General features: G+C 48.7%; 1 protein-coding gene across 11 annotated transcripts in view; it reads right to left on the bottom strand.

Moving 5' to 3' along the window:
- Positions 1-15,965: 15,965 nt before the first annotated feature.
- TSC22D3 (TSC22 domain family member 3) overlaps positions 15,966-23,602 on the bottom strand; it is a 62,669-nt gene continuing 55,032 nt past the window's right edge. For 9 of the 11 annotated variants that reach the window (XM_077890091.1, XM_077890094.1, XM_077890096.1 and 6 more), the window contains 2 exons: positions 18,652-18,703; positions 15,966-17,496 (listed from right to left, as the gene is read on the bottom strand). In XM_077890091.1, the coding sequence (XP_077746217.1) occupies positions 17,266-17,496; positions 18,652-18,703 (283 nt within the window). In that variant the 3' untranslated portion in view covers positions 15,966-17,265. Of the gene's footprint in view, positions 17,497-18,651; positions 18,704-19,105; positions 19,246-19,452; positions 20,012-23,602 lie in introns of those variants that run through there. The other 2 variants (XM_077890097.1, XM_077890100.1) reach the window with 2 other exon arrangements.

The raw sequence follows: 23,602 nt of genomic DNA, 5'->3' as shown, positions 1-23,602 counted from the left end.
CCATTGGGTCTGGCGTTCCCTTCTTCAGGGACCTTTGCCAAACAGCCCATTTTAGCTATGGAGCATTAGTAGACACACAAAGCTGATAACCCAGAAGAGGAAAGAATTATCCAGTGGAGTCAGGGGGTATGGGTGTGTGTGGGGGTAGTGCTAAGATGGCGTGGAGAGCCCCAGGAGAGGGGTTAGGGTTGAGCAGAAGGAGGGAGACCTCTCTGTCTGAAGGCTTATTTCTCATGAAATTAGTTTTCATGTGAAGGAAGCAGCAAAGACCAATCATTCACGCATGAATTGGGGCTCTTTGCAAACTTGCAGAGCACAGGCATGATCCCGTATTGGTTCAAACAGGCTCCTGGGCTTTGCTCAGAGACATCTGGAGGATTTGGTTTCTACAGGGGCACTGGTTGGCCCACTGCGGACCTCAAATGGTCCACACATGGGATGTATCTGTACAGACTCCATCCAGCACAGCTACGTGTACGCAGAAGGGTCTAGGCTAATAAGCAAGGTAAAAAAGTCTCCCTTAAAACAGAGCAGGAGACTTTACAATGAATAAATAGGACCTAATTGATGGGTTCACCAATTATTCTTTCCAGCTCTGGACTTAGACCCAAAGGGCTGGAGGGCTGAGACCAGGACAGGGAGAGAGGCCCCAGGCGCAGTTCCTGGTTCTGCACTCAGACTGAGGTCACCCCCCAATGGCCATGAACATTCAGCATAATTTGCCGCAGAAGTGTGGTCTGAGTGGGACATCAGCACTGATCTTTGATGAAGTGGAGGCCCATCAGTCCAGCTTTGCACTCCAAGGGCAAAGGACTGTGGGCTAAGACGTTCTGTCCCTTTGCAGACAATAGGGCCTGTAAAGTGGCTTTGGAAGAGCTCATGCAAGTCATTGTCTAACTGAGAAAAGGATGTGCTGCCCCTTGCATGATATATGTTGGGCAGAGAAACAAAACATTTGATTTTGACCCACGGGCCCTAGCTACAAGCTTGCTGTGTGACTTTAGGCAAGTACCTTCCGCTCTCAGGGCCTCAATTGTCCTGTATGCCAAATAAGTGAACAGATGATCTTTAAGGGAACTGCTACCCCAACATTCCATTTTTTAAAATTAATTGAGGGCAGCCTGGGTGGCTCAGCAGTTTAGCGCTGCCTTCAGCCCAGGGCGTGATCCTGGAGACCTGGGATCGAGTCCCACGTCAGGCTTCCTGCATGGAGCCTGCTTCTCCCTCTGCCTGCTTCTCCCTCTGCCTCTGTCTCTGCCTCTCTCTCTATTTGTTTCTCGAATGAATAAGTAAAATCTTTTAAAAATAAAATTAAGTTAATTGACTTGTTTTTTTTGTTGTTTGTTTTAAATATTTTATTTATTCATGAGAGACACAGAGAAAGAGGCAGAGACATAGGCAGAGGGAGAAGCAGGCTCCCTGTGGGAGCCCGATGTGGGACTCGATCCCGGGCCCCCAGGATCATACCCTGAGCCAAAGGAAGATTCTCAACCACTGAGCTACCTAGGTGCCTCAATCAACCTGCATTTTTATTTTTTAAAAAATATTTTTATTTACGTATTCATGAGAAACACACAGAGAGAGGCAGAGACAAGGCAGGAGAAGAAGGCTCCCCCTGGGGAACCCGATGTAGGACCTGATCCCAGGACCCTGCAATCACAACCTGAGCCAAAAGCAGATGTTCAACCACTGAGCCATCCAGGTGTCCCTCGACCTTCATTTTTTTTTTTTTTCGATCTTCATTTTTTTTAATTTTTTAAAAATTTATTTATGATAGTCACAGAGAGAGAGAGAGAGAGGCAGAGACACAGGCAGAGGGAGAAGCAGGCTCCATGCACCGGGAGCCTGATGTGGGATTCAATCCCGGGTCTCCAGGATCGCGCCCTGGGCCAAAGGCAGGCGTCAAACCGCTGCGCCACCCAGGGATCCCTCGATCTTCATTTTTAAAGCAGTTGCAGGTTCACGCAAAATTGAGCAGAAAGTAGAGAGCTCCCCCTTTCCTTCCAAAGCACAACCTCCTCCCCTATGTACATCCTCTGCCAGTGGGACATTTGTTACAGTTGATGAGTCTACACTGACATATCATGATCACCCAAAATCCATTGGGTTGTCCGTCTTATGGGTTTCGACAAATATATCATTACATGTGTCCATCGTCATAGTATCATACAGAATGGTTTCACTACCCCCCAAATCCTCTGCACTCCACTGATTCATACCTCCCTCTCCTCAGCTCTTAGCAACCACTAATCTTTTTTAATGTCTCCATAGTTTTGGCTTTTCCAGAATGTCTTATAATTGGAATCCTACAGTGAGTCTCCTTTTCAGATTGGCTTCTCTCACTTAGTAATATGCATTTAAGATTCCGCCATGTCTTTTCGTGGCTCAACAGCACATTTCCTTTTAGTGTTGAGTGATACTCCATTGTCTGGATGTACCATAGTTTATTTATGCACTCATCTACTGAAGGATATCTTGCTTGCTTCCAAGTTTAGGCAGTTATGAATAAAACTGCCTTAAACATCCACGTAAAAAATTTTAGGTGGACATAAGCATTTATCTCATTTGGGGAAATACCATGACGCATGCTTGCCAGATTGTATGGTAAGTATATGTTCAGGTTCTTTTGTTTGTTTGTTTTTTAAAAGATACTGATTTATTTATTTACTTGAGAGAGGGAGAGAGAGAAGAGAGCATGAGAGTGAAAGAGAGATCACATGCAGGGGGGAGGAGGAGAGACAGAAGCAGACGCTTTGCTGAGCAGGGAGCCCCACATGGGGCTCAATCCCAGGACCCTGGGATCAGGACCTGAGCTGAAGGCAGATGCCACCCAGGCACCCCTGTGCTCAGTTTTATACAAGACTGTCAAACTGTTTTCTGAAATGGCTGTACCATTTTGTGTTCCTGCTAGCAATGGATGAGAGTCTACATCCTTACCAGCATTTGGCCGTTATAAAAGATAAGTAGTAGTAGTATCCCATTCTTGTTTCAATTTGTATTTCCCTGGTGACATATGATGTTGAACATGTTTTCTTTTCTTTTTTTAAGATTTTATTTATTCATGAGAGACATACAGAGAGAAACAGAGACATGGGCAGAGGGAAAAGCAGGCTCCCTGCAGGGTCCTGGGATCACAACCTGAGCAAAGGAGACTCTCAACCATTGAGCCACCCAGGTGCTCCTCAATCAGATTTTTTACATAGACAATCGTGTCCTCTATGAACAGAGATGGTATTATTATTATTATTATTATTATTATTATTATTAATTTCTTCCCAACCTGTATATTTTTTCTTTCAGTGTCATCTTATTGCATTAACTATGACAGTATATTGTTGAAACAGTATGTTGCATCTATGTTCATGAGAGATACTGGTCTACAGTCTTCTTTTCTCATAAAGCTTTGTCTAGTTTTGGGTTTTTGATACTACTGGCCTCATATCATGAGTTAGAAAGCATTTCCTCTACCTCTGTCTTTTGGAAAAGATTGTAGAAAATTGGTATAGTTTCTTCCTTAAATGTTTGATAGAATTCACCAGTAAGCCCATTTAGGCCTGATGTCTTCTGGTTTTGGAAGGCTATTATTTACTGATTCAATTTCTTTAATAGCTATAGGCCTATTCAGATTGTCTATTTCATCTTGTGTGAATTTTGGAAGATTGTCTTTTAAGGAATTGGTCCATTTGTCTAGGTCATCAAATTTGGGTCACAAAAAATTGTTCATGATATCCTTGTAATGTCCGTGTGATCTGTAGCAGCGGCTCCTCTTTCATTTCTGATATTAGTAATTTATGGCTTTTTTTTCTTAGCCTAGCTAGAGACATAGATTTTAATGATCTCTTTTTTTTAAAAAAATATTTTATTTATTTATTCATATGAGACACACAGAGAGAGGCAGAGACATAGGCAGAGGGAGAAGCAGGCTCCCTGCAGGGAGCCTGATTCTGGACTCGATCCCAAGACCCCAGGATCACGACCTCAGCCAAAGGCAGATGCTCAACCACTGAGCCACCCAAGTGCCCCTGATCTTTGCTTTAAAAAAAAGATTTTATTTATTTATTTGAGAGAGAGAGAGAGCATGTGTTGGGGGGAAGGGCAGAAGGAGAGGGAGAAGCAGACCCTGAGATTATGACCTGAGCTGAAGGCAGATGCCTAACCAACTGAACCATCCAGGTGCAATTTTAGTCTTTTCAAAGAACCAGCTTTTGGTTTTGTTGATTATCTCTGTTGATTTCCTGTTTTCAGTTTCATTAATTTCTGCTCTATTTTTTATTACTTATTTTCTTCTGCATACTTTGTATTTAATTTGCTCTTCTTTTTCTAGCTTCCTATGGTAGAAGCTTAGATTTTTTTTTATTTTAGATCTAAGGCTGGTTCACACTGAGCCACCAGCAATTCTTCAGTTATAGTTTAGGTTTTCCTACCCTAGTACTGGTTCCCATGGAGGTTCTTCTTCTGGGCTTTGGCTTTAAGTTGTGATTCTTTGTATCTCATTGTCTGTCTTCCCAATTTTATAGACAGATGTTTGCCCTGTGACCTCACTTCTCTAATGGATTTAAGCTTTTTACTTGTTATTTGATGGAGTGGTGACTTCTAAGCTCCTTACATGCTGGACTGGAAACCAAAAGTCCCTATAGTTTTTCACTATGTGTTTGTATTTTGTCTCCCTGACTATATATAAGATCTGTCAGTACAAGAGCCTTGTCTGTCTTCTTCATCTTCCATCTTCTATGCCTAGCACTGTGCATGGAACATGGTTAGGTTCTCAATGCTCAATGTATGTTCAATGAGAAAATGAAGGCCAGGGAGTCAGAAGACCTGGGCTGTGTGATCTTGGGCAAGTTCCTTCCTCTCTCCCAGTCTCAACTTCCTTTCTATCTGATGTTCTTGTTTTTTGTTTGTTTGTTTTTTCTTTCTTTTTTTGGGGGGGGGTTGGTTTGGTTTTTCTTTGTTTTGCTTTTAAGTAGGCTCCATGCCCAGCGTGGGGCTGGAACTCATGACCCTGAGATCAAGACCTGAGCTGAGATCAGGAGTCAGATGCTTAAGCAACTGAGCCACCCCAGTGCCCAGTTCTTGTTTCTTTGCTGCCTGCCCCCTCCCTCCACTAGAAGGGAGACTCCATGAGATCAGCAGCCTTTGTCAGAGAGCCCAGCATGCAATAGATTCTATTGTTTGTTGGCTGAACAAATGGATGACTGGAATGACTGAATCTAAAGAAGAAGGGGGTTTGCCTTGGTGCCTTTGATGACAGGGATTTCTGGGAACCTTCTTCTTCCCGTACCCTAATCGGGTGCCTGTCTGGGCTAGTTTTATGTACTCCTAAGAGAGCTTAATGCCTCTCTAGGAGAGGAATGCAAATAGGTCACATGGGTTAAGATGATCAGAAATGTATGAAAATACAATTTGCCAAACTTGGGAACATAGCAGCTTTCCTTTGTGTACCCAGGAGAACACAGGCAGTTCTCCAATGTGTGTGCCTGACCACAGTTTGAGGCTTGATGTTGAGCCCTTTGAAGCTGCATAGACTTAGGTAATGTGACCTAGTTCCTTGGTTTTGCAAAGAAGAAGGTGTGCAACAGGGGAAAGAGAATGCAGTTACGTACCAGTTCTTCCTAAGGGCAAAAAAACAGAATGCTCAACATTCGTGAGAGGGGCAGAAGTTATGTTCTGCCTGAGGAATTCTTGCTCAGTGGCTGGGCAGGGTCAGGTGACAGACTTCCATAGCTCATCCTGGCACCAGAATGGGCCCTGCCTAGCATCAGAAAAATGTTTTATTTTATTGTATTATTTTTTAAAGATTTTAAAATCTTTAATCTCCCGTGGGGAGCCTGATGCAGGACTCAAACTCAGGACCCTAGGATCATGCCCTGAGCTGAAGGTAGACACTCAACCAGTGAGCCACCCAAGCACCCCAGGAGAAATGTTTTAAGTCTTAGTTTCCCCAGCAGTTCGTAATGGTTCCCTGCTGTTCCATTTTGCAGATTTGATGGGGGAGATGGAAGGTAAATAAGCTGTAAGACCCTCAAAGGAAAACCTTGTTGAAGAATTCAGTTGGGAGCCCCTAGGACCAAAGTTCTAAAGAACCCTTTGCCTTTTACTAAGAGAAACCCATTCCTTGACCCCTCTGCAAGGCAGAGGCTGCTGACATGTTATGGCTGCCTTTGGGGTGAGAAGAAGAGACTCACAGAGAGCAGTCTGTCCTTCCGTGACACTTAGTTGTCTGTGTCATTCTTCATAGGGTTAGCAACTGCTCTTCAGCAAGTTCAAAGACTATTGAAACAGATCTTGCATTCCCAGGTTTGGGGAACTGGGTATAATTGGGTGATTTTTACCCACGAAGATCTTTTTGGTCTGCAAAAAGCTACCTTCCTATTAGGAAATAATCACGTCAAATTAACATCTCAATGCAGCCTGTCTGTCTTGAGTGTGTGAGGTGGAAGGGTAGGAGACAGTGGTGAGTGGTGAGATGAGGCCGGACTGGAAGCCTGTCAAGGCCTCTTGCAGCCCCAAGATTCAATGGTCCTATATTGATGTAACTTTTGCAGCACCAAAATCTAAGAGGGCATTCTCTGGAATGTTGACTTTGGATACCAGAGCCCCAGATTTTGACCTGCGGCTGCCTATTTTAGGGATCATTATCCCTTTTACCTCCATAAAGACATTTAAAAGGACAGCTGGGGCTCCCAGTTTCTGGAATCTTCTGGTGAGAAGCCTCTTGGGTCATCTCCTGAGTCCCCTTTGGATGAACAATTCTGAGAAAATGGTTCTTCAGCAGCAGAGGACACTCCCCCCAGACCCCACCAACCACCACCACCCAACCAAGGGAGTACTCTGCTTGCTCTCTTCCCAGGGCAGATGGCCACACCTGCCTGTCAGCTCTGGCCCACAGCAGTAGGCATTTTCCCCTATGTAAAAGTCAACCATGACAGACCCCTCTATGATGCGTTTTCTTTTCTTTTTCTTTTTTTTTAATAATACATTTATTTTTTATTGGTGTTCAATTTGCCAACATACAGAATAACACCCAGTGCTCATCCCGTCAAGTGCCCCCCTCAGTGCCCGTCACCCATTCACCCCCACCCCCCGCACTCCTCCCCTTCCACCATCCCTAGTTCGTTTCCCAGAGTTAGGAGTCTTTATGTTCTGTCTCCCTTTCTGATATTTCCTACCCATTTCTTCTCCCTTCCCTTCTATTCCCTTTCACTATTATTTATATTCCCCAAATGAATTAGAACATATAATGTTTGTCTTTCCTCTTTTCTTCTCCCTCCTTCTCACCTTTGAATACATCCACACTCCTAGAAAAGAAACTGCTGGTTGCTTACTCTAACATCTAGTCTTCTCTTCCTTAAAGATAGAGAGTTGGATTTGTTTGGGGATGGGAATGTACCCAGTTAAAGAAAGCCTCCCTTAGGAAGAGTGACCAGACTAAGTTTTGGCCAAGGAGATGTCAAGCCAATGTCTGGAGCTTGATCAGCCATCATGGGCAATGAGGCAACATGCAAAATAAGTTGGGACAGTAGCTTAGAAGAAGTTTAGGTCTCTGGTGACTTTACAGAGTCACCCTGTCGACCCTTCAGACTTCTCTGATGGCAGACATAAACTTCTACCTTTATGAAGCAACTCTTAGTATTTTTTCTGTAATGGTAATCAGAGCTGATCCTAACTGACTTATACCCACTCCCTAAAATTATCTTGAGAAGTCACTCAAGATAATGAGGTGGAGTTTTATGGGCTAAAATATGAATATGGAGAAATGTGAGCATACAGAATATCTTAAAGGAAACAGTGAGAACTCTTTCTTTTGAGAGAGAGAGAGAGAGAGAGAGCACATGCACGGTGAGGGAAGGGGCCGAGGGAGAGAGAAGGAACGAATCTCAAGCAGACACTGTTCTGAGTGCAGAGCCTGACTTGGGGGAGGGGTGCTCCATCTCATGACCTGAGCCGAAATCAAGAGTTGGATGCTTCACGTGCCCCAACAGTTGGGATTTTCTTCATCAAGAGGCATGGAAACACCACTGGGCTGTATGCAGTTCCCCTTCACAATAAACCCCATGAGAACCCACATCACATCTCTCAGATTCACGTCTCAGTGCTTACTAGCCCAGTTGCCTGCCACGTAGGACAAATTCAGTTAAAAAAATATTAAAAGAAGAAATAATTCATTGCTTTCATAATTGATGCAATCAACGGACCATTTACTTGTATGCTTTGAAAGACTTTGGGAAAGCTCCGCACTGCCTGCCCCCTCCACACATTTCTTCCCTGACTCACCATCACCTGCCACAGTATCTGAAACTCATATACATTTATTTGTCAGTTGTGTCAGGTGCTGTGCCCGATCCTGGGGTTGTAGTGTTGAGCAAAACTGGTGTGGCTCCTGCCCTTGGGGAGCTTCCAGTGTGGTGAGGTAGAGGCAACAAACAAAAATATGTAAATTGGTCATTACAATCTGGGATAAATGCACTGAAAGAAACAATAATGAGGGGGATCCCTGGGTGGCTCAGCGGTTTGGTGCCTGCCTTTGTTTGCCTCAGCGTGTGATCCTGGAGACCCGGGATCCAGTCCCACATTGGACTCCCTGCATGGAGCCTGCTTCTCCCTCTGCCTGTGTCTCTGCCTCTCTCTCTCTCTCTCTCTCTCTCTCTCTCTCTCCTTCTCTGTGTGTGTCTATGAATAAATAAATAAAATCTTAAAAAAAAAGAAACAATAATGAAATAAACTTCTTTAGACAGGGTTATGGGCAAAAACCTCTCAGAAGAAGGGAGAGCTCCGAAGGATAGAAAGAAACTGCCGGGCAGAGAGTGGGGTGTTGGAGGAATGAAAGAAACTCAGTGGGGTTGGATCTTGGGAAGAGCAGAGGAGTGACATGTCAAAAGGCTAGAGAGGTCAGCAGAGGCCAGATCACGTAGACACTTGTCGGCCGTGGGAGGGAGTTTGGACTTTATTCTAAGTGCCATGATAAGCCTTTGATAAGCTTCAAGCAAGGGAACACCAGGATCTGATTTTGCATTAAGAAAGCCACTCTTAAAAAAAGAAAAAAAAGAAAGCCACTCTTGCTGCTCTGTGGAATTGGACAAGATCCAGTAGGCAAGCAGGGAGCCCAAGGTGTGAGCCTTTTCCCCACATGAGACAGGGAGCCCATGTGAGAGATGAGGGTGGTGTAGATCAGGGAGTGACGACAGGGCTGGAGAGAAATGGAGGGATTTGGGGGTGCGTGTTGAAGATGGAGTGTACCAGCTGGGCAATGGGCTGAATATGGGAGCTGAGGGGGAAAGAGGAATCAAGGTTCTGGTTTGAACAGCTGTATAGATGATGGGCCCCACACTGAGGTGGGTGCACTCGGGAGGTGGGAGTTAAGGCTGACTTTGATCCAGTAGATCCTGATACACTTGTGAAACAGACAAATGGAGCTTGCAGGAGACCATTGGATATTTGAGGCTGGAGCTCAAGGAGATGCTTAGCACTGGAGGTGTAAATGTGGGAGTCACTAGCAAGGTGATGTTGTTTAAGACCTTGGAAATGGATGGACCCCACCAGACAGAGAGAGTGCAGAGGGGGCAGAGTGGAGTCCAGAGGCACTCCAACAGTTAGAGGAGGAGAGGCATGTGGAGGTGATTGAGAAGGGGTGATAGGATTATTCGTATACTGCCCATCAGCCCCATCTGTTTTAGAGTTTAAGGAGGCTGGTGAATAGCACCCCTTCTCTTCTGCCTCCAGTCAGAATCAGTCCACACACACACACACACACACACACACACACATCAGACAGAAGAGAAGAATATTGCCATTATTAATCATAAAGCAGGCTGTTTCATTGGCTCTCTCCATAGGGAAACATGAAATGGGCTTCAGTAGCACAGAGTCCATGTCTGACCTGGTCTGTGCCCAGCAGAGTACCTGGCACACAGTAGGTACCAATGTTTGTTGAATGAATGGGTCCAGATGTCAAGCTTGAAACAATCTTTCCAGGTCATCCAAGAGTCACCTGGGGAGCTTTAAACTGCCTATGTCTAAATTCTAATCCCAGACCGATTTTCTCAACTTTTCTGGGGATGAGGTTGAGGCATTAGGTTGCATTAAACTCTTGCTAGGTGACTCCAACGTGCAGTCAAGGTTAAGAGCTATTTTGCTCTGATGGGGTGCCTGAGTGGTACAGTTGGTTAAGCATCTGACTCTTGGTTTTGGCTCAGGTCATGATCTCATGGTCACCGGATCTCATGGGATTGAGCCCCACATCGGGCTCTGCACTCAGCAGGGACTCTGCTTGAAATTCTCCCTCCCTCTCTCTCTGCCCCTCTGGCTTGTGCTCTCTCTCTAAAATAAATAAAATAAATCTTAAAAAAAAAGAATTTTGGGAGCCCCTGGGTGGCTCAGTGGCTGAACATCTGCCTTTGGCTCAGGTTGTGGTCCTGGGGTCCTGGGATCAAGTATATCATCAGGCTTCCCGCAGGGAGCCTGCTTCTCCCTCTGCCTATGTCTCTGCCTCTCTCTCTCTGTGTGTGTCTCTTATGAATAAATAAATAAATAAATAAATAAATAAATAAATAAATAAAATCTTTTTTTTTTAGTTTTTTTTTTTAATTTTTATTTATTTATGATAGGCACACAGTGAGAGAGAGAGAGGCAGAGACACAGGCAGAGGGAGAAGCAGGCTCCATGCACCAGGAGCCTGACGTGGGATTTGATCCTGGGTCTCCAGGATCGCGCCCTGGGCCAAAGGCAGGCGCTAAACCGCTGCGCCACCCAGGGATCCCCCTTTTTTTTTTTTTAAATAAAATCTTAAAAAAAAGAATTTTGCTCTGGTTCAATTGTTCATTTTATAGATTTTATAGATGGGGACACTGAAGCCCAGCTCATCCTGGCCGCGCTGCTGACCATGTGAGTAGCTGGGACAAGCCTGTTTCTCTATATGGGCTTCCAGGTCCTCTCCTGGAGTGAGGAGGTTGGGACAGCCCCCTCCAGACTTCTAGTCTCTTATCCCTGTGTTCCTGAATTCCAAGGGACATCGCTTGGGCCTTCTGCCTGACAATTAGGTTAGTTTCGCATTTGAAATGAGTCGGTTCTGGATGGCAAGAGGCAGCAGAGAAGAGATGTTTAGGACAGGTCAGGACTCACAGAGCCAGTCTTTGGCAGGGAATTTATTCTGTTTTCTCTTAGGTGGTGGCCGCAGCTCATCAGTGGGAGCAAGAGCAGAGCAGCAGAGGAGCCCCACTGAGGAAGGTCCAATGTGCTGGGGTCACCTTTTTTGTTTGTTCACATTCCTCCTCTTCTAGTTTCTTGTCTTCCTTTGCCCACCCACTCTGACTTATCTCTTTTTCCTGCCCTTCCTGCCCACTCCAGTTATCTGTATCAGACACAAGTCTTTTAAAGGCAACCCTATTCCTTGGCTGATCCAAAGATGTCTCCCGCGCAGCTTGCCCACCCTCTGCCATTTGAGTTTGGTGACTCGGAGTTTATGTGTTGTCACAATACAGTCAATCAGAAGTGCTTCGAGAAATGAGAAAGGCTGGGATAAAGTTGTAGGTGATTTCTGCCTCTACAAAACTACATGGCGCTGAGCATGGTTTGACTTTTACAATTTTTAAAAAATATTTTATTTATTTATTAATGAGAGACACACAGAGAGAGGCAGAGACACAGGCAGAGGGAGAAGCAGGCTCCATGCAGGGAACCCAACGTGGGACTCATCCCAGGTTTCTAGGATCATGCCCTGGGCTGAAGGCGGCGATGTAAACCACTGAGCCACCAGGGCTGCCCCCGCAATTTTTTTAAAGTAGGCCCCCATGCCCCAGGTGGGGCTTTAACTCCAGACCCTGCGTTCAAGAGTCACATGCTTTACCAACTGAGCCAGCCAGGTGCCCTGCCATGGGCTGATTTTTAAAGGTGGATATTTCTCCAGCAACCTGATCAGACAGAGCGCTCAACATGAGGATGAACAGAACCAGGAATTGGAATCCTCAGTCCTCCAGACTCAAATCAATCAGGTCACCAGAGGCTGGGGGTGGGGAGGTGAGAATGGGGAACTCAGTGTTTAACGGAGCCAGAGTTTCTGTCCGGGAAGCTGAGAAGTTTCCAGAGATGGATGGTGGTGATCGTGACACTACAATATGAATGTGCTGAGTGCCACTACACTGTACACCTACAGTGCTAACTTATGTTATATGTGGTTTACCACGATTAAAAACAACAGAACCAAACTAAAAAATAAAAATAAAACCCCCCAAAACCTCTCAAGTGATCCTTAGCTCAGGGCTCCTTCACTCCCTCCTCCCAGACTCACCCTGTTACCAGATCATGTTGCTTCTTCACTTCACACTTCAAGTTTTCATATCCTCCAGCATTACCAGGACTGCTTGTCAGAGTGATCAGTTTCCAAGCCCCGCTCCTCTCTTTAGTCTGAGAGCCTAGCCTTGGAATCTGTACTTAAAGGAACTCCCCTGCCCCCTGCATGCACCACAGACCACACTGGGAGAAGCATTCCCTTTCGGTGTCTCTCAGTTTTGTCCCTTTGTCTCCTTTCAACGACTCTTGTCCCTGTCCCCCAGCTGGCCCCCATCACCTCACACCTGGATTACAGTGACAGCTGGCCAGCCTTCAGCAAGCCTTTCTCTGCTCTAGCCTCTCCAGCTGCCAGCACCCATCTATTTGCAAATATCTTTCGCATCACATCATTTAAGCCTACCCTGGCTCCCTCAGACCTGTTAGATCCTATCTTGATTCATGTAGCTGGGGGCCAGCTTCAACTTTTTGAGCCGTCTTGGTGTTTTCATTTTCCCATCTGCAAAATGGGGATCTTAATGGTATATCCTCATGGGCTTGTGGAAATGATTTCAATAGGCAATATAACGGGAAAGGGCTTACTCAGAACAGTGTCTGGCGCAAAGTGCGTGCCATGGAAGTGTTAGCTATTATTCCTAATTATTGTGATTACGACCCCTTCCAACCAGCTTCTCCTTGGAAACCGCTTCTGCTTGGAATGGCTGACTGAAGGAGTCCTCTGTCAAACCTTGCCTGATCTAGCAGAGGTGGTTAAATATTAAGTGTTTGGGTTCTAGTGAGCTTCTCTGCAGGAAACAACCTGAGGGACTGGGCTTCTACAAAGCTCTAATTATGTTTATTAATTTCCAGCCAACTAGGAGGAGAAGGGGTGAGATTTGAAAGCAAGATTTTCCCAGAATCCCTACGATGAGGTTAGGACAACTTCAGAATACCCCAAAGGGACAATGGGCTGTGTGCCTTCTTTCCTAGGATCTTTCTAGAATCCTTCTTCCTATACCCCAGTCCCAACACCCAGCTTCCAGATCTGCTTGCCACCATCTCCCCCATTCCCCTGGGTTACCTCTGGGAGCCCAACCAGGAAAGCCTTTCTTGGTGGTAGCTTCCAGCCCAAGAGCTTTGCACCTTGCACCCCAGTCATCCTTGTCTGCAGATAATCTACGCCCACATTTCTGCCCTACTTCTCAAACCCACCTCTACGCTTTTGTGGCAAACACAATGAGTTCCTTTAAAAATGCCATGGAGGGGCACCTGGGTGGCTCAGTGGTTGAGTGTCTGCCTTTGGCTCAGGTCATGGTCCCAGGGTCCTGGGATCAAGTCCCGCGTTGGGCTCCCTGTTGGGAGCCTGCTGCTCCCTCTGCCTATGTCTCTGTCTCTCTGTGCGTTTCAAATAAGTAAGTAAGTAAGTAAGTAAATAAATAAATAAATAATCTTAAAAAAAAAAAGTGCCATAGAATTCAGGCACTGTTTGTCACGATGAGTTCCCTGGCTCTCTCAGTGAACACTGAAAGTTCAAATATTCTTGGGTTGGGGGGAGGGGAACGTTTGAGCGTACTTTTGATATTTCAGAAGGGTCCCTTGCTGTCACCAAGGCCCAGAACCACTGCCTTGTGGGGTACGTGGGAACCATAGGAAGAGCCCTAAATGCTCTGGCTCTCAGTTTCCCTGTCTCGTCAGATTGAGGTAAACCATAACCACCCCTTTTTCTAAGGTCAAGAAATAGAATGTACCGCATTCACGAGCAGAGGCACATAGCGGTGTGCTTGTGATTCTGAGGGACGTGTGGGGAGGGCTGCAGTGGGGCTCGGGTGACATAAGAGGTAGGAGTGTTCCTGGAGGAAGAGGCACGCCCAGGCAGGAGAGCCTTGGCGCTGCTGTTCCTCTGGTTCTTTCCCTTGTTCTGGGTCCAGCTGGACCAGCCAATCCCAGAACCCCAAGCCCCGGAAGGCTTATAAGCCCTGTGTTCTTTTGCTTCTCCACCCCACACCCCTACTTGGTTTTCTGAGGAACAACAAAGAGCTGCTCCTGGATGTGACTAAACAGCCAGCAAGTTCCTCTTATCTAGTCCAGCAACTGCTGTGGCCTCAGAAGCTGTAGTGTTTGTCTCTGTTTAGTCGGGGTTGCCTAGGAAACAGGGTTGTTTTCTTTCCCACTATGGGACCACTGGGCCAGTTTTTTCCCCTTTCTTGTAGGGAAGAGCTGGACGACCAGAGAGAGCCAAGCATTTGCTGAGCCATCTTCTGGGTTTGTTTTTTGTTTTTTATGGTGGTTTTTTGTTTGTTTGTGGTTTTTTTTTTTTTTTTTTTCAACTGTGGGTTCTTGTTTGGCTGCAAAGTGTGGGAAGTCTCCGGATGAACTGAAGAGTCAGAAAGTCCCTCAGCACTTCTTTGAAACGGGGAGGGGCTCGGGAAGTGGGGAGAGCTGTGTTTGGTGTTTGGGTCCCAGGCGACTGCATGGGCCTTGGGCAGCTGGGAAATGTGTGCACGCAGCCAGTGTAGACAAGGACCTTGACATCGGGAGTAGAGAGGTTAGAAGGTGGGGGAAATTGGGACTTGAGAGGCCAGCAAGCCGGGGTTGGTCACATTCCGCAGAAAGAGTCCTGGCAATTGGAAAGGAACCAGGCCATCACATCTGACCTCTACCATGATGAAGGCTCAGCTTTTTCAATGTATTTGGGCAGCAATTGGCACAAAGGAGGGGAGCTGAGATCTCTTGGGTCCTTGAGGTTTGTGGCTCAGAAAAATCAGGGAGTTCTGCTGAATTTCAAGGGGCAAAGGGATAGGCGTAGGTGCCAGAGGAAGCTGAGATTGAATCGGATCATCCTCCTGGGAATGCGGCAGGGCTCACTGAACAGCTTAGGATCTGTGGTGGCTGCAGGTGAGGGTGTGGTAGAGGAGAGGACCGAATCAAGAAAAATGGCAGGACTCTAGATGCCAGAGACTTGGGGCCAGGGCCAGGGTGATGGGTGAGAACAGCCCCTAAGGAGAGCCAGGGGAAGGAAGTAGAGTCAGGATCCTTAGACCCGGCCAGGCCCACATAGCGGATGGGTTTTGTGAGCCAACTTTCAGCAGTGACAAGTACAACATCAGGGATCCAGAGCACCTTCCCTTGGGTGAGGGTGATTCGGTGTGGGCACCACATACATTCTGTGTCCTTTTCTCATAAGAGTCCTCTTAGGTCCTTTGCCAAAGTCAAGGGTCTCGTGTAGATTGGTATTAAGGAGGATGCGCAAAAGGATTCTGATGTTTTCAGAAGGGGGAAGAAGCCCACTCATACTTATTTGGTTCCTTCACATGGATACCCTCCCCTTTCCTTCTGGGTCTCCTTGGGGTATCCTTCCTCCCACATCAGCCCATAAAGTTGAACCTATGTGTTACTTGTCACCTGGCCACTTGCTGCGAAGCTATCTTACGAGAGCAGGAGCAAGACAGAGGGAGACGTGGGGTTGGGTCCCAATCTGCCATAAAAGCTGTGTGACTTTGGGCAAGTCACTTACACTGGTCACGCCCCAGCCTCTTCACCCATATAATGAGGGTATTTTGACAAGTTATGCAGGATCACAGACGGATATAGTGCTGGCCTGTTACTTAGGAGGTGCTCACACAGGTTCAGTGAGCCCAGGAAACAGCGCCCCCAGCAATGCGAGGGGCTCCCACCACTTACCCAATTTATACTCAGATGCCAGGTTTATTTTTAGAAAACAAAAAGAGCAAAGTTTATTGAAATTTCAAGCTACGTTTGAAAAATCAAAATCCAAATCCTGGAGACATAAATCAGGATAAAGTGTCAGAGAGTGGAAAGTGTTCACTGCCACAGAACCCCCAGAGACAAGCTTCCCTGAGCACATCACCCAGGCACCATCAGGGTCAAAGTTATCCCCTCTTCCCACCCCTGGTCCACAAAGGGACACCAGCAAGGCAATTATTCCATTCACTTGAAGGTTTTCCATAAACATAAAAAAACACAAGGTTTTGAATGACAATGTGAAGTCCCCGCTGATCTTCTCTCAACCCCATTCTATGTCGTCAGCACCAGTGAATAGTGGGTTTTGGCATTCGAAAGAGGACCTCACCTGTCTGCAGGGGACAGATGGGGCAAGGGCTGCAGCAGCAAGACATCCGTGGCTGCATTTGGAGGCTGGCCCCCTCCCCGCCTTTACTCTTTAGTCTTACTTAACAGAAAGGACACACTGGATCAACTTGGTAAATGAACAGCGTTCAAAGAATTCACCTTAAGAGATAAGGGACCAGTTGATACTCCCAAAACCCGTTAGGCCCTTCAACACAGAGGTGTATGTGTCTATGTATACATCGCTACACTAAGATATAGATCTAGCCCTATGGGTATATATACGCACGTGTGGCTATATAGAAAATCTATGCCAATGCTAACCAAACAGAACTTTGTAAGCGGTCATCCCAAAGCTGTAATCCCACACTGGGCTGTGCACAAAGCCATGCATTAGACCATATTAACCAACAGAAGGCTGACTTGGCTCAATCTCTCCTTTCCGTGGCCCCGCCTTGGCCAGGCAGGGGAGGAGAGAGGTTGCCTCTGCCTAAAAACACAAGTGGCTTCTTCCGAAGGAACAGTCGTCAGGTGAAGCTGCTGAAGATGTCCATGGAAATGAAAAAACAGACCCCTTATGCTTTCTGGAGTAAACTGGCATCACACCTCATGCTACTTTCTCCTTTGCCAGTTGCAGCTAAGTTGCCCAGGCCCTGGGAGCGTGGCATTAGAGGCTCACTGGCTGGTGGGGGAGGTGATGAGGCCCCCATGCAACTCAGCCTCCAGAGACCTGCTCTTTGTCAGGGGTCTGTCACTGGAGTGGACCCAGGTGGCCATGTCCTTAGGACATCTCTTGGCACCAGCTATGCTAGGTGTAAAGTTCTCCACGTGAGATGATGCTTGGGGAACCAAAAACAAACTGGAAAGAACTAGGTAGAACAAGTTTAGTGGCTCTGCCCACCCTGAGGACAGAGCCACTTACACCGCAGAACCATCAGGGGCCTCAGGTGCTCGTGGGCTTTCAGGCACTGGCTCCTCAGGGCTCAGACGGGACTGGAACTTCTCCAGCTGCTCTGGGCTGGCCAGGGTCTTCAAGAGGGTGTTCTCACGCTCCAGCTGGGAGTTCTTCTCCACCAGCTCTCGGATCTGCTCCTTCAGGATCTCTACTTCCTCTCTGACTGCATACATCAGATGATTCTTCACCAGATCCTGCCATGAAGGGGGGTGGGGCAGCAATCACAAGCTGTCCAGGAGCCGTTGTTGGCCCTCTGAAGCACCTGCCATCAGGGTGCCTGCGCTGTGCCTTGTGCCACCACCCCCCCCCGGGGTCTTCCCTCAGCACACTGGCCCCGAGGCCCTATCCCCCTACGCACCCCCCTCCACAGTGCTTCAGCTTCACTTGGGAGCACTATACGACTGGGCCATGCTCGAGTTGGGGGCCATGCCTGAGTTGGGAGCCCTCCTAGCTGCAGAGGATTCTTCTGTGAGTTTCTAGTGACTTTCAAAGCTGGCCACTTAGGAGCCTCTGGGCGAGACCTCTGCTGGTTGCTGGTGTTCGGCTCTGTCCCCAATGCCACACAAGGTCCTGCTGCTGGCCCACCTTGCAAGAGGGACCTGCAGGGCACTCCATTTGATTTATCTCCTGTATACATCTTCCCCCAAGAGAACGAAACTGGTCATTTTGGGGGTCTCCTCCTCTCCACATGCCCTGGCACACTGAGTTGCACCAGCAGTGCCACCTGACCCAAGAGGACACCGGCCCTAGGAGAAGGTGCCAGGACTGCTGTATCCTCTCTTGAATCTGAGTACTGCACTGGAGGCAGGGAGCTGGGTCACTGGGCACCAAGGCATAAATAAGTGGTGGCTAACTGCTGGATGCCCCAACCCCCAGCAGCTATTTTGGCTGCTCAGTGGAGTATGACTTCTACCTGGTAAAGGAGAGGGAGAAGGGGTAGGGTGCTTTGCTTCCTGTTTCCTCTCAACTCCTGACCCTAGCCCAGACTCTGCAGAGGTACTGCAGTGCGGTTGCATCCAATGAGCTCTGGCCCCTGCCAAATGAGGGATGCAGACAAATTCAAGTGTCTGAGCTCCCTGCCCTGCACACTGCCCAAGGAGGGAGCCAGAGGCTGTTGCAAAGAGAGGGTGGAGGAAAGGAGGGAGTCAGGAAGGGCAGATTGCAAATGCCCTATAAGGTGCCACTCTGATGGGAGGCTACCTAGGGCCTCCAAGGGGATAAGAAGCAGGCCGGCAGCTTCCTCAGGCTCTTGGCAAAAGGCCTTTACACCCACCTCCTTATTCCTGCCCCAAGTTACATAAGCAGCAGCTCAGTCTGGGGATGGGGAATGATGCAGTGATGCCACTCACCATGGCCTGCTCGATCTTGTTGTCTATGGCCACCACGCTGGCTCCAGAGGCACTGCCAAGACAAAAAGCAAAGCCACCGCGTTACCCACTCAGTTCCACTCTGAGCACCTGGCGGTTGTGGCCAAAGTCCTCCCTCTGCCCTGGTTCTTCCTCCTCTCCCGCCTCCCTGGCCCGGAGTCCCAGGCACTTTGTTCCCTGGGGCCTCTGCAGCAAGCCGCCTGCACCTCCCCAACCGGGCTGGCTCCTGCCGCAGCAGCCCAGACAGAGCTCCGCGTGAAGCAGCGCGCGGGGCCCGGGGCGCGCAGGCGAGTGTGGCCTGCTCAGCCGGGCCCGGGCCACGGGCAAACAATAGGGGCCCGAGGCCCACGGAGTCCCCCGCCGGCGGCTCAACCCCGCGCTGGCCCAAAAGGCTCCCCCACCCCTGGGGCGCGCGCGGTGGGCGGGGGGCACCTACCGGGCTCCGAAGCTAGCTAGGAATTCCTTCCTGGCTCGGAAGCTTCCGGCCTGCTCCCCGGCAGCGCACAGCGCGTGGCCAGCCCCCTGCCCAGGCCTGCCCAGCCCAGCCCGCCCCGCCGCCCCTCTGCCTCGGGCTGCAGCAGCTCCTTCTCACGGCGCAGCGGCCACAGGGACGCTCCGACGACGGCGGCGGTGACCCTCCTCCCTGCGTCCCCTACCCCCGCCCCTTCCCAGGATGCTGCACCGCAGGGGAACGGGGACGGCAGCGCGCGGCTCACTCGGAGATCCCGCTCTCAGCCCAGTCCCCGCCGGCGCCTGGGCTCAGGAGCTGCGGCCCGCGGTTACCTGTTATCCAGCTTAACGGACACCACATCCCCTCCAAGCAGGGAAGAGAAGAAAGAGATGTTGAAATTGTGCAGCTGATAGACCGCCACCTCCATGGGGGTCTGATACATTTCCGCGTTCATGGCTTGGGAGGCCGGAGCTCTGGCGGGGCTGGGCGGGCTGGGTGGCTGCGGGCTGCTGGCGCGCTGCACGGGTCTGGGCTCCGCAAGTCCTGCCCAGGGGGCTAGGAGGGGGGCGAAGGCTGCCGATTGGACCCGAAGCCAGGCAGGCGCTTCAGAGTTGAAGGGAAGTGACTCGAGGGGTGTCACCTTGTGTGTCACAAACTCCACAGCCGCCAGTCCAACCCAGACTCGGAGATATTTCGGCTCCTGCTTCTTTATATAGGAGGAGCCGGCTGCGTCACATGGCGTCAGGGGCCATGCAAATGAGTCCTATACCAGGCTTTGTGGTCCAGTTAAACCACATCCCCTCCCTGAACCTTAGGCTAGGGCTGTAAACAGTTCAGCACTTTCTTGTGCCAACTGGCATCTCCAAAGAGGGTTCCGGAGATTGGTAAAAACCGAACTGGAGCGGATTCTTAGAGAAGTACGAATGCCCTAACCAGAGCAGACAGCATTCAGTAAAGGGGGGCGCTGGTTTTCAAAGCTCTTCTCCAGGTGTCAGCCAGCATACCCCCATGGCTTTGCAACGCCATTACATACCACATGCCCTGTACCCACTCTGATCATCAGGAGGCTCACCTCCTTCCTGCCGCCTGCCCTCTCAAACTCTCTTCTGCACACATACTTTGCCACTTGCATGTCCTATCACCCAGCCAGCTGGCCCGCTGGTCTGCCCCCAACCCCAGCACCTACCCACTGACCTCCTCCTCTGGATGGGTGCTGACACATGCACAGATCTGTGACATGCTCGGTACCTGAGCACAGGGTTGGACTACTCTACTCTGTGAGTGCCAGTGCGCATGGAGGGAGAAGAGAATTTCCCGAGAACTCAGATGAGTGGGGGAACACATACAAGGGGGAAGCTGGGAGCCAAGTGAGTGACAGAGGAGGTGGGCGGAGGTGGGGGAGGCAGCAGGGGGATGAGCACTGGAGGAACCACAAGATGCCAGCCCCTTTCCTTTGGTCTCCACACCTTACTCTGCAGAGAAAATACATGCAACATTATCCGGGATTTCACATCTGTGTTTTTAAAAACAAGATCTTGTTACTTTCCTATAAACAGCAAATGACAACAAAACTACAAACCAAGGCTATTTACAAACCATCCTAGGGAAACACTTGTGATGGGGCCAGCCATAGGTAGGGCGAAGAGGTTACTTTGGGAACGAACAGATTCCCAGTTACAAGGATAATGTTTCCAACTAAAAGCTACATATGTTTCCATCAAAATACACTTTTCTTCTTTTCAGCTTCAAGCTTAAAAAATAAAAGGCGGCAGCAGAGGCTGGAGGTGCTTTGCTCCTACTCTCTCCTAAGTGAGGCCACCTGGTGGACAGAGGCAGAATTGCAGCCAGAGGGGGCCACCGAACCTGAAGGCACAGGTGATGATGCAACTGCTAGTATTATTTACACCAACTCAGGACCAGAAGGGGAACATTGGGTTCCACCACATATACAATAGTCTGGATGAAGCTAGGGCCAGTGCCCATGGATCAGTTTGTGACTCAGGCTGTGGTCCAAAGAAATACCCTAATGTAATCAGGCTACTGGAAAAGTACTAGGGCCTCTTATCAGCAAAGGAGGTAATTATTATTTGCCTCAGGATATTTCTTCTAACCAGGTGCCTGGCACTGACACCCTGGCCAAGGCCCCAGTTAAGCCCAGTCTTAAGGCCTTGCTTTTCACCAGACCGCCAGTGCAGTTACACCACCGAATAGCCAACATTGGCTGCTGTGACACAGGGCTCCTACTGGGTCCCATAGGTGGTAACAAATGTACAAAGGCCATCCTACCTGAAAAGGGCTGACAATAGAAGTATCTAAGCAAACCCACCCCAGGAGCCCAAGATGGTGTTTTTCTTCACCCTAGGTGAGGCGGGAAACCATCCCAATCTCAAGATATTATGTTACCTTTAGGTCACAAGCCCTCCCCACAAAGTGTTTGCACAGAGCTGTGTGTGGTAAGCAGAACAGAGTGCAGACTCTGTTTATAGGTCATTAAGAACATTAGCTGAGGGAGGGGAAAAAAAAGCTTTCTTAAATCAGAAGCCTCACTACTACTGGAATTCCCTGATATATTAATCTGCCCTCTGTGCCACATAGAGCTTCTTTGGCCCCAGGAAGAGCCTCAGACCTCTCCCTGGCTTGTAAATGGTTCTCACAAACTAACTATTGCTACCCATCCCCAAACTTCCAAGGGAGACTATGACAAGAAAAAGAGAGGGAGAAATAAACTGGATTGGCAGAGATAAAAACACCACTAAGGAGGCGAGCAACAGGACTGAAGGAAACATAGCTCCTTCTCCAGGGTAACTCCCTTATATGGACTCAGAGGCAGAGAAATCAAGGTAGTTCAGGAAGGGAAAGGAAAAGAAGTTGTGTCTGCTAGCAAGGCTGTGTTTGAATTTTAAGTTAATGATACTTCAATTAAAAATAAGCTGAGTTTTATGGGGCACCTGGGTCACTTCATCGGTGAAGCGTCCGACTCTCAGTTTCAGCTCAGGTCCTGATCTCAGGGTTGCGAGATTGAGCCCCACATCAAGCCCCAGGTTGAGCCCCACGGGCTCATCTGGGCTCTGCACTCAGTACAGAGTCTGCTGAAGTTTCTCTCACTCCCCCTCTGCTCCTCCCCTTCCTTGCCTCTCTCAACTAAATGAAATCTTGAAAAAAAAAAAAAAGCTTAGCTTGAGACTCACTGACAATCATGGCTACCACTAAGTGAGCATCAGCTATGGGCCAGACATTTGGGCCAGATGCACCACAAGGCCTGTGGTGGTGGCACTGTCACCATCATTTTACAGATGAAGAAACCAAGGGTCTGAGAGGCTACCTTGTCCAAGGCACCATAGCTAAGAAATTATGGATCTGGGACTCCAACCCAGGTCTCCCTGACCTCGAGACCAAGTCTGTTCCTACCACACTTAGTGGGGTAGGGAGTGGGTGTGGAGTAAATAAATCTATGCGGTGGGGGGCTGGGTGGGAGGTGCCAAGGAAAGCAGTGAGGAGGAAGAAAGGCTGAGTGGCAGGACAAGTGGTCCAGAGGCCGACTGTCAGCACACTCGGCTTTTCTGACCCTTGTGGAAGGGAAGAGCAGCATCAGGGACCAGAAGCATATCCAAAGAGTCCAAGTGAACCTTATGGGAGTGCTGGCCGGGCCCGCATGATTTCAAAAGGCAGCCACACAGTCCTCAAAGAAAGCTCACTCCGTCTAGGAAATAGGAGATACTGATCTAACTGGGGGTTCCCACAATGGAAATATTTCGTCCTGTGGTATACGATACCCCAAATAAGGGAAGCATTCTGAGAATAATAATCGTAGTCCTGTCAAACTTTCAGTTCCTAGGGCCCCACTAACTGGCATCCTTAATTAACTGCCCCCCCCCCCCCCCCGCCCATGCCATATTCCTGCTGTGCTCAGCTTTTAGGAGAATGAAGCCAACCACAAGAAAACAATCTCCTATCAGGGATTTGGTTTTAAAAAACAACTTTAATTTTTTTAAATTTATTTATGATAGTCACAGAGAGAGAAAGAGAGAGAGGCAGAGACATAGGCAGAGGGGAGGGCAGGCTCCATGCACCGGGAGCCCGATGTAGGATTCGATCCCGGGTCTCCAGGATTGTGCCCTGGGCCAAAGGCAGGTGCCAAACCTCTGTACCACCCAGGGATCCCTAAAAAACAACTTTAAAAGGATGTCCCAGGTTCAGCCCACACTCAGCCCATCTCTCATGCTGTCTACACTTCTAGTTTGCCAGCTGATAGCCAAGTGAGAAGTGGCCAGCCACCTTGAGGCCTTAGGCTCCACCACTAGCAAACGAAACGATGGCTGGATCCCCAGATCCCAGAGCTCGCTAAGGCAAGACAATGCATATAAATGTCCTTGTAGAGGGATTTTTTGAACAAGGGCAAAGAGGAGGGGGAGAGGGGAAGAAGGAGGAGGAATCCAAAAGATTTTCTGCTTAACCCCAGGCACTCTAGAAAATTCCTCTGCC

Source organism: Canis aureus, chromosome X, assembly GCF_053574225.1.
Source record: "Canis aureus isolate CA01 chromosome X, VMU_Caureus_v.1.0, whole genome shotgun sequence".
NCBI classification, from domain to species: Eukaryota; Metazoa; Chordata; class Mammalia; order Carnivora; family Canidae; genus Canis; species Canis aureus.
This window is presented reverse-complemented; position numbering and strand designations above follow the sequence as displayed.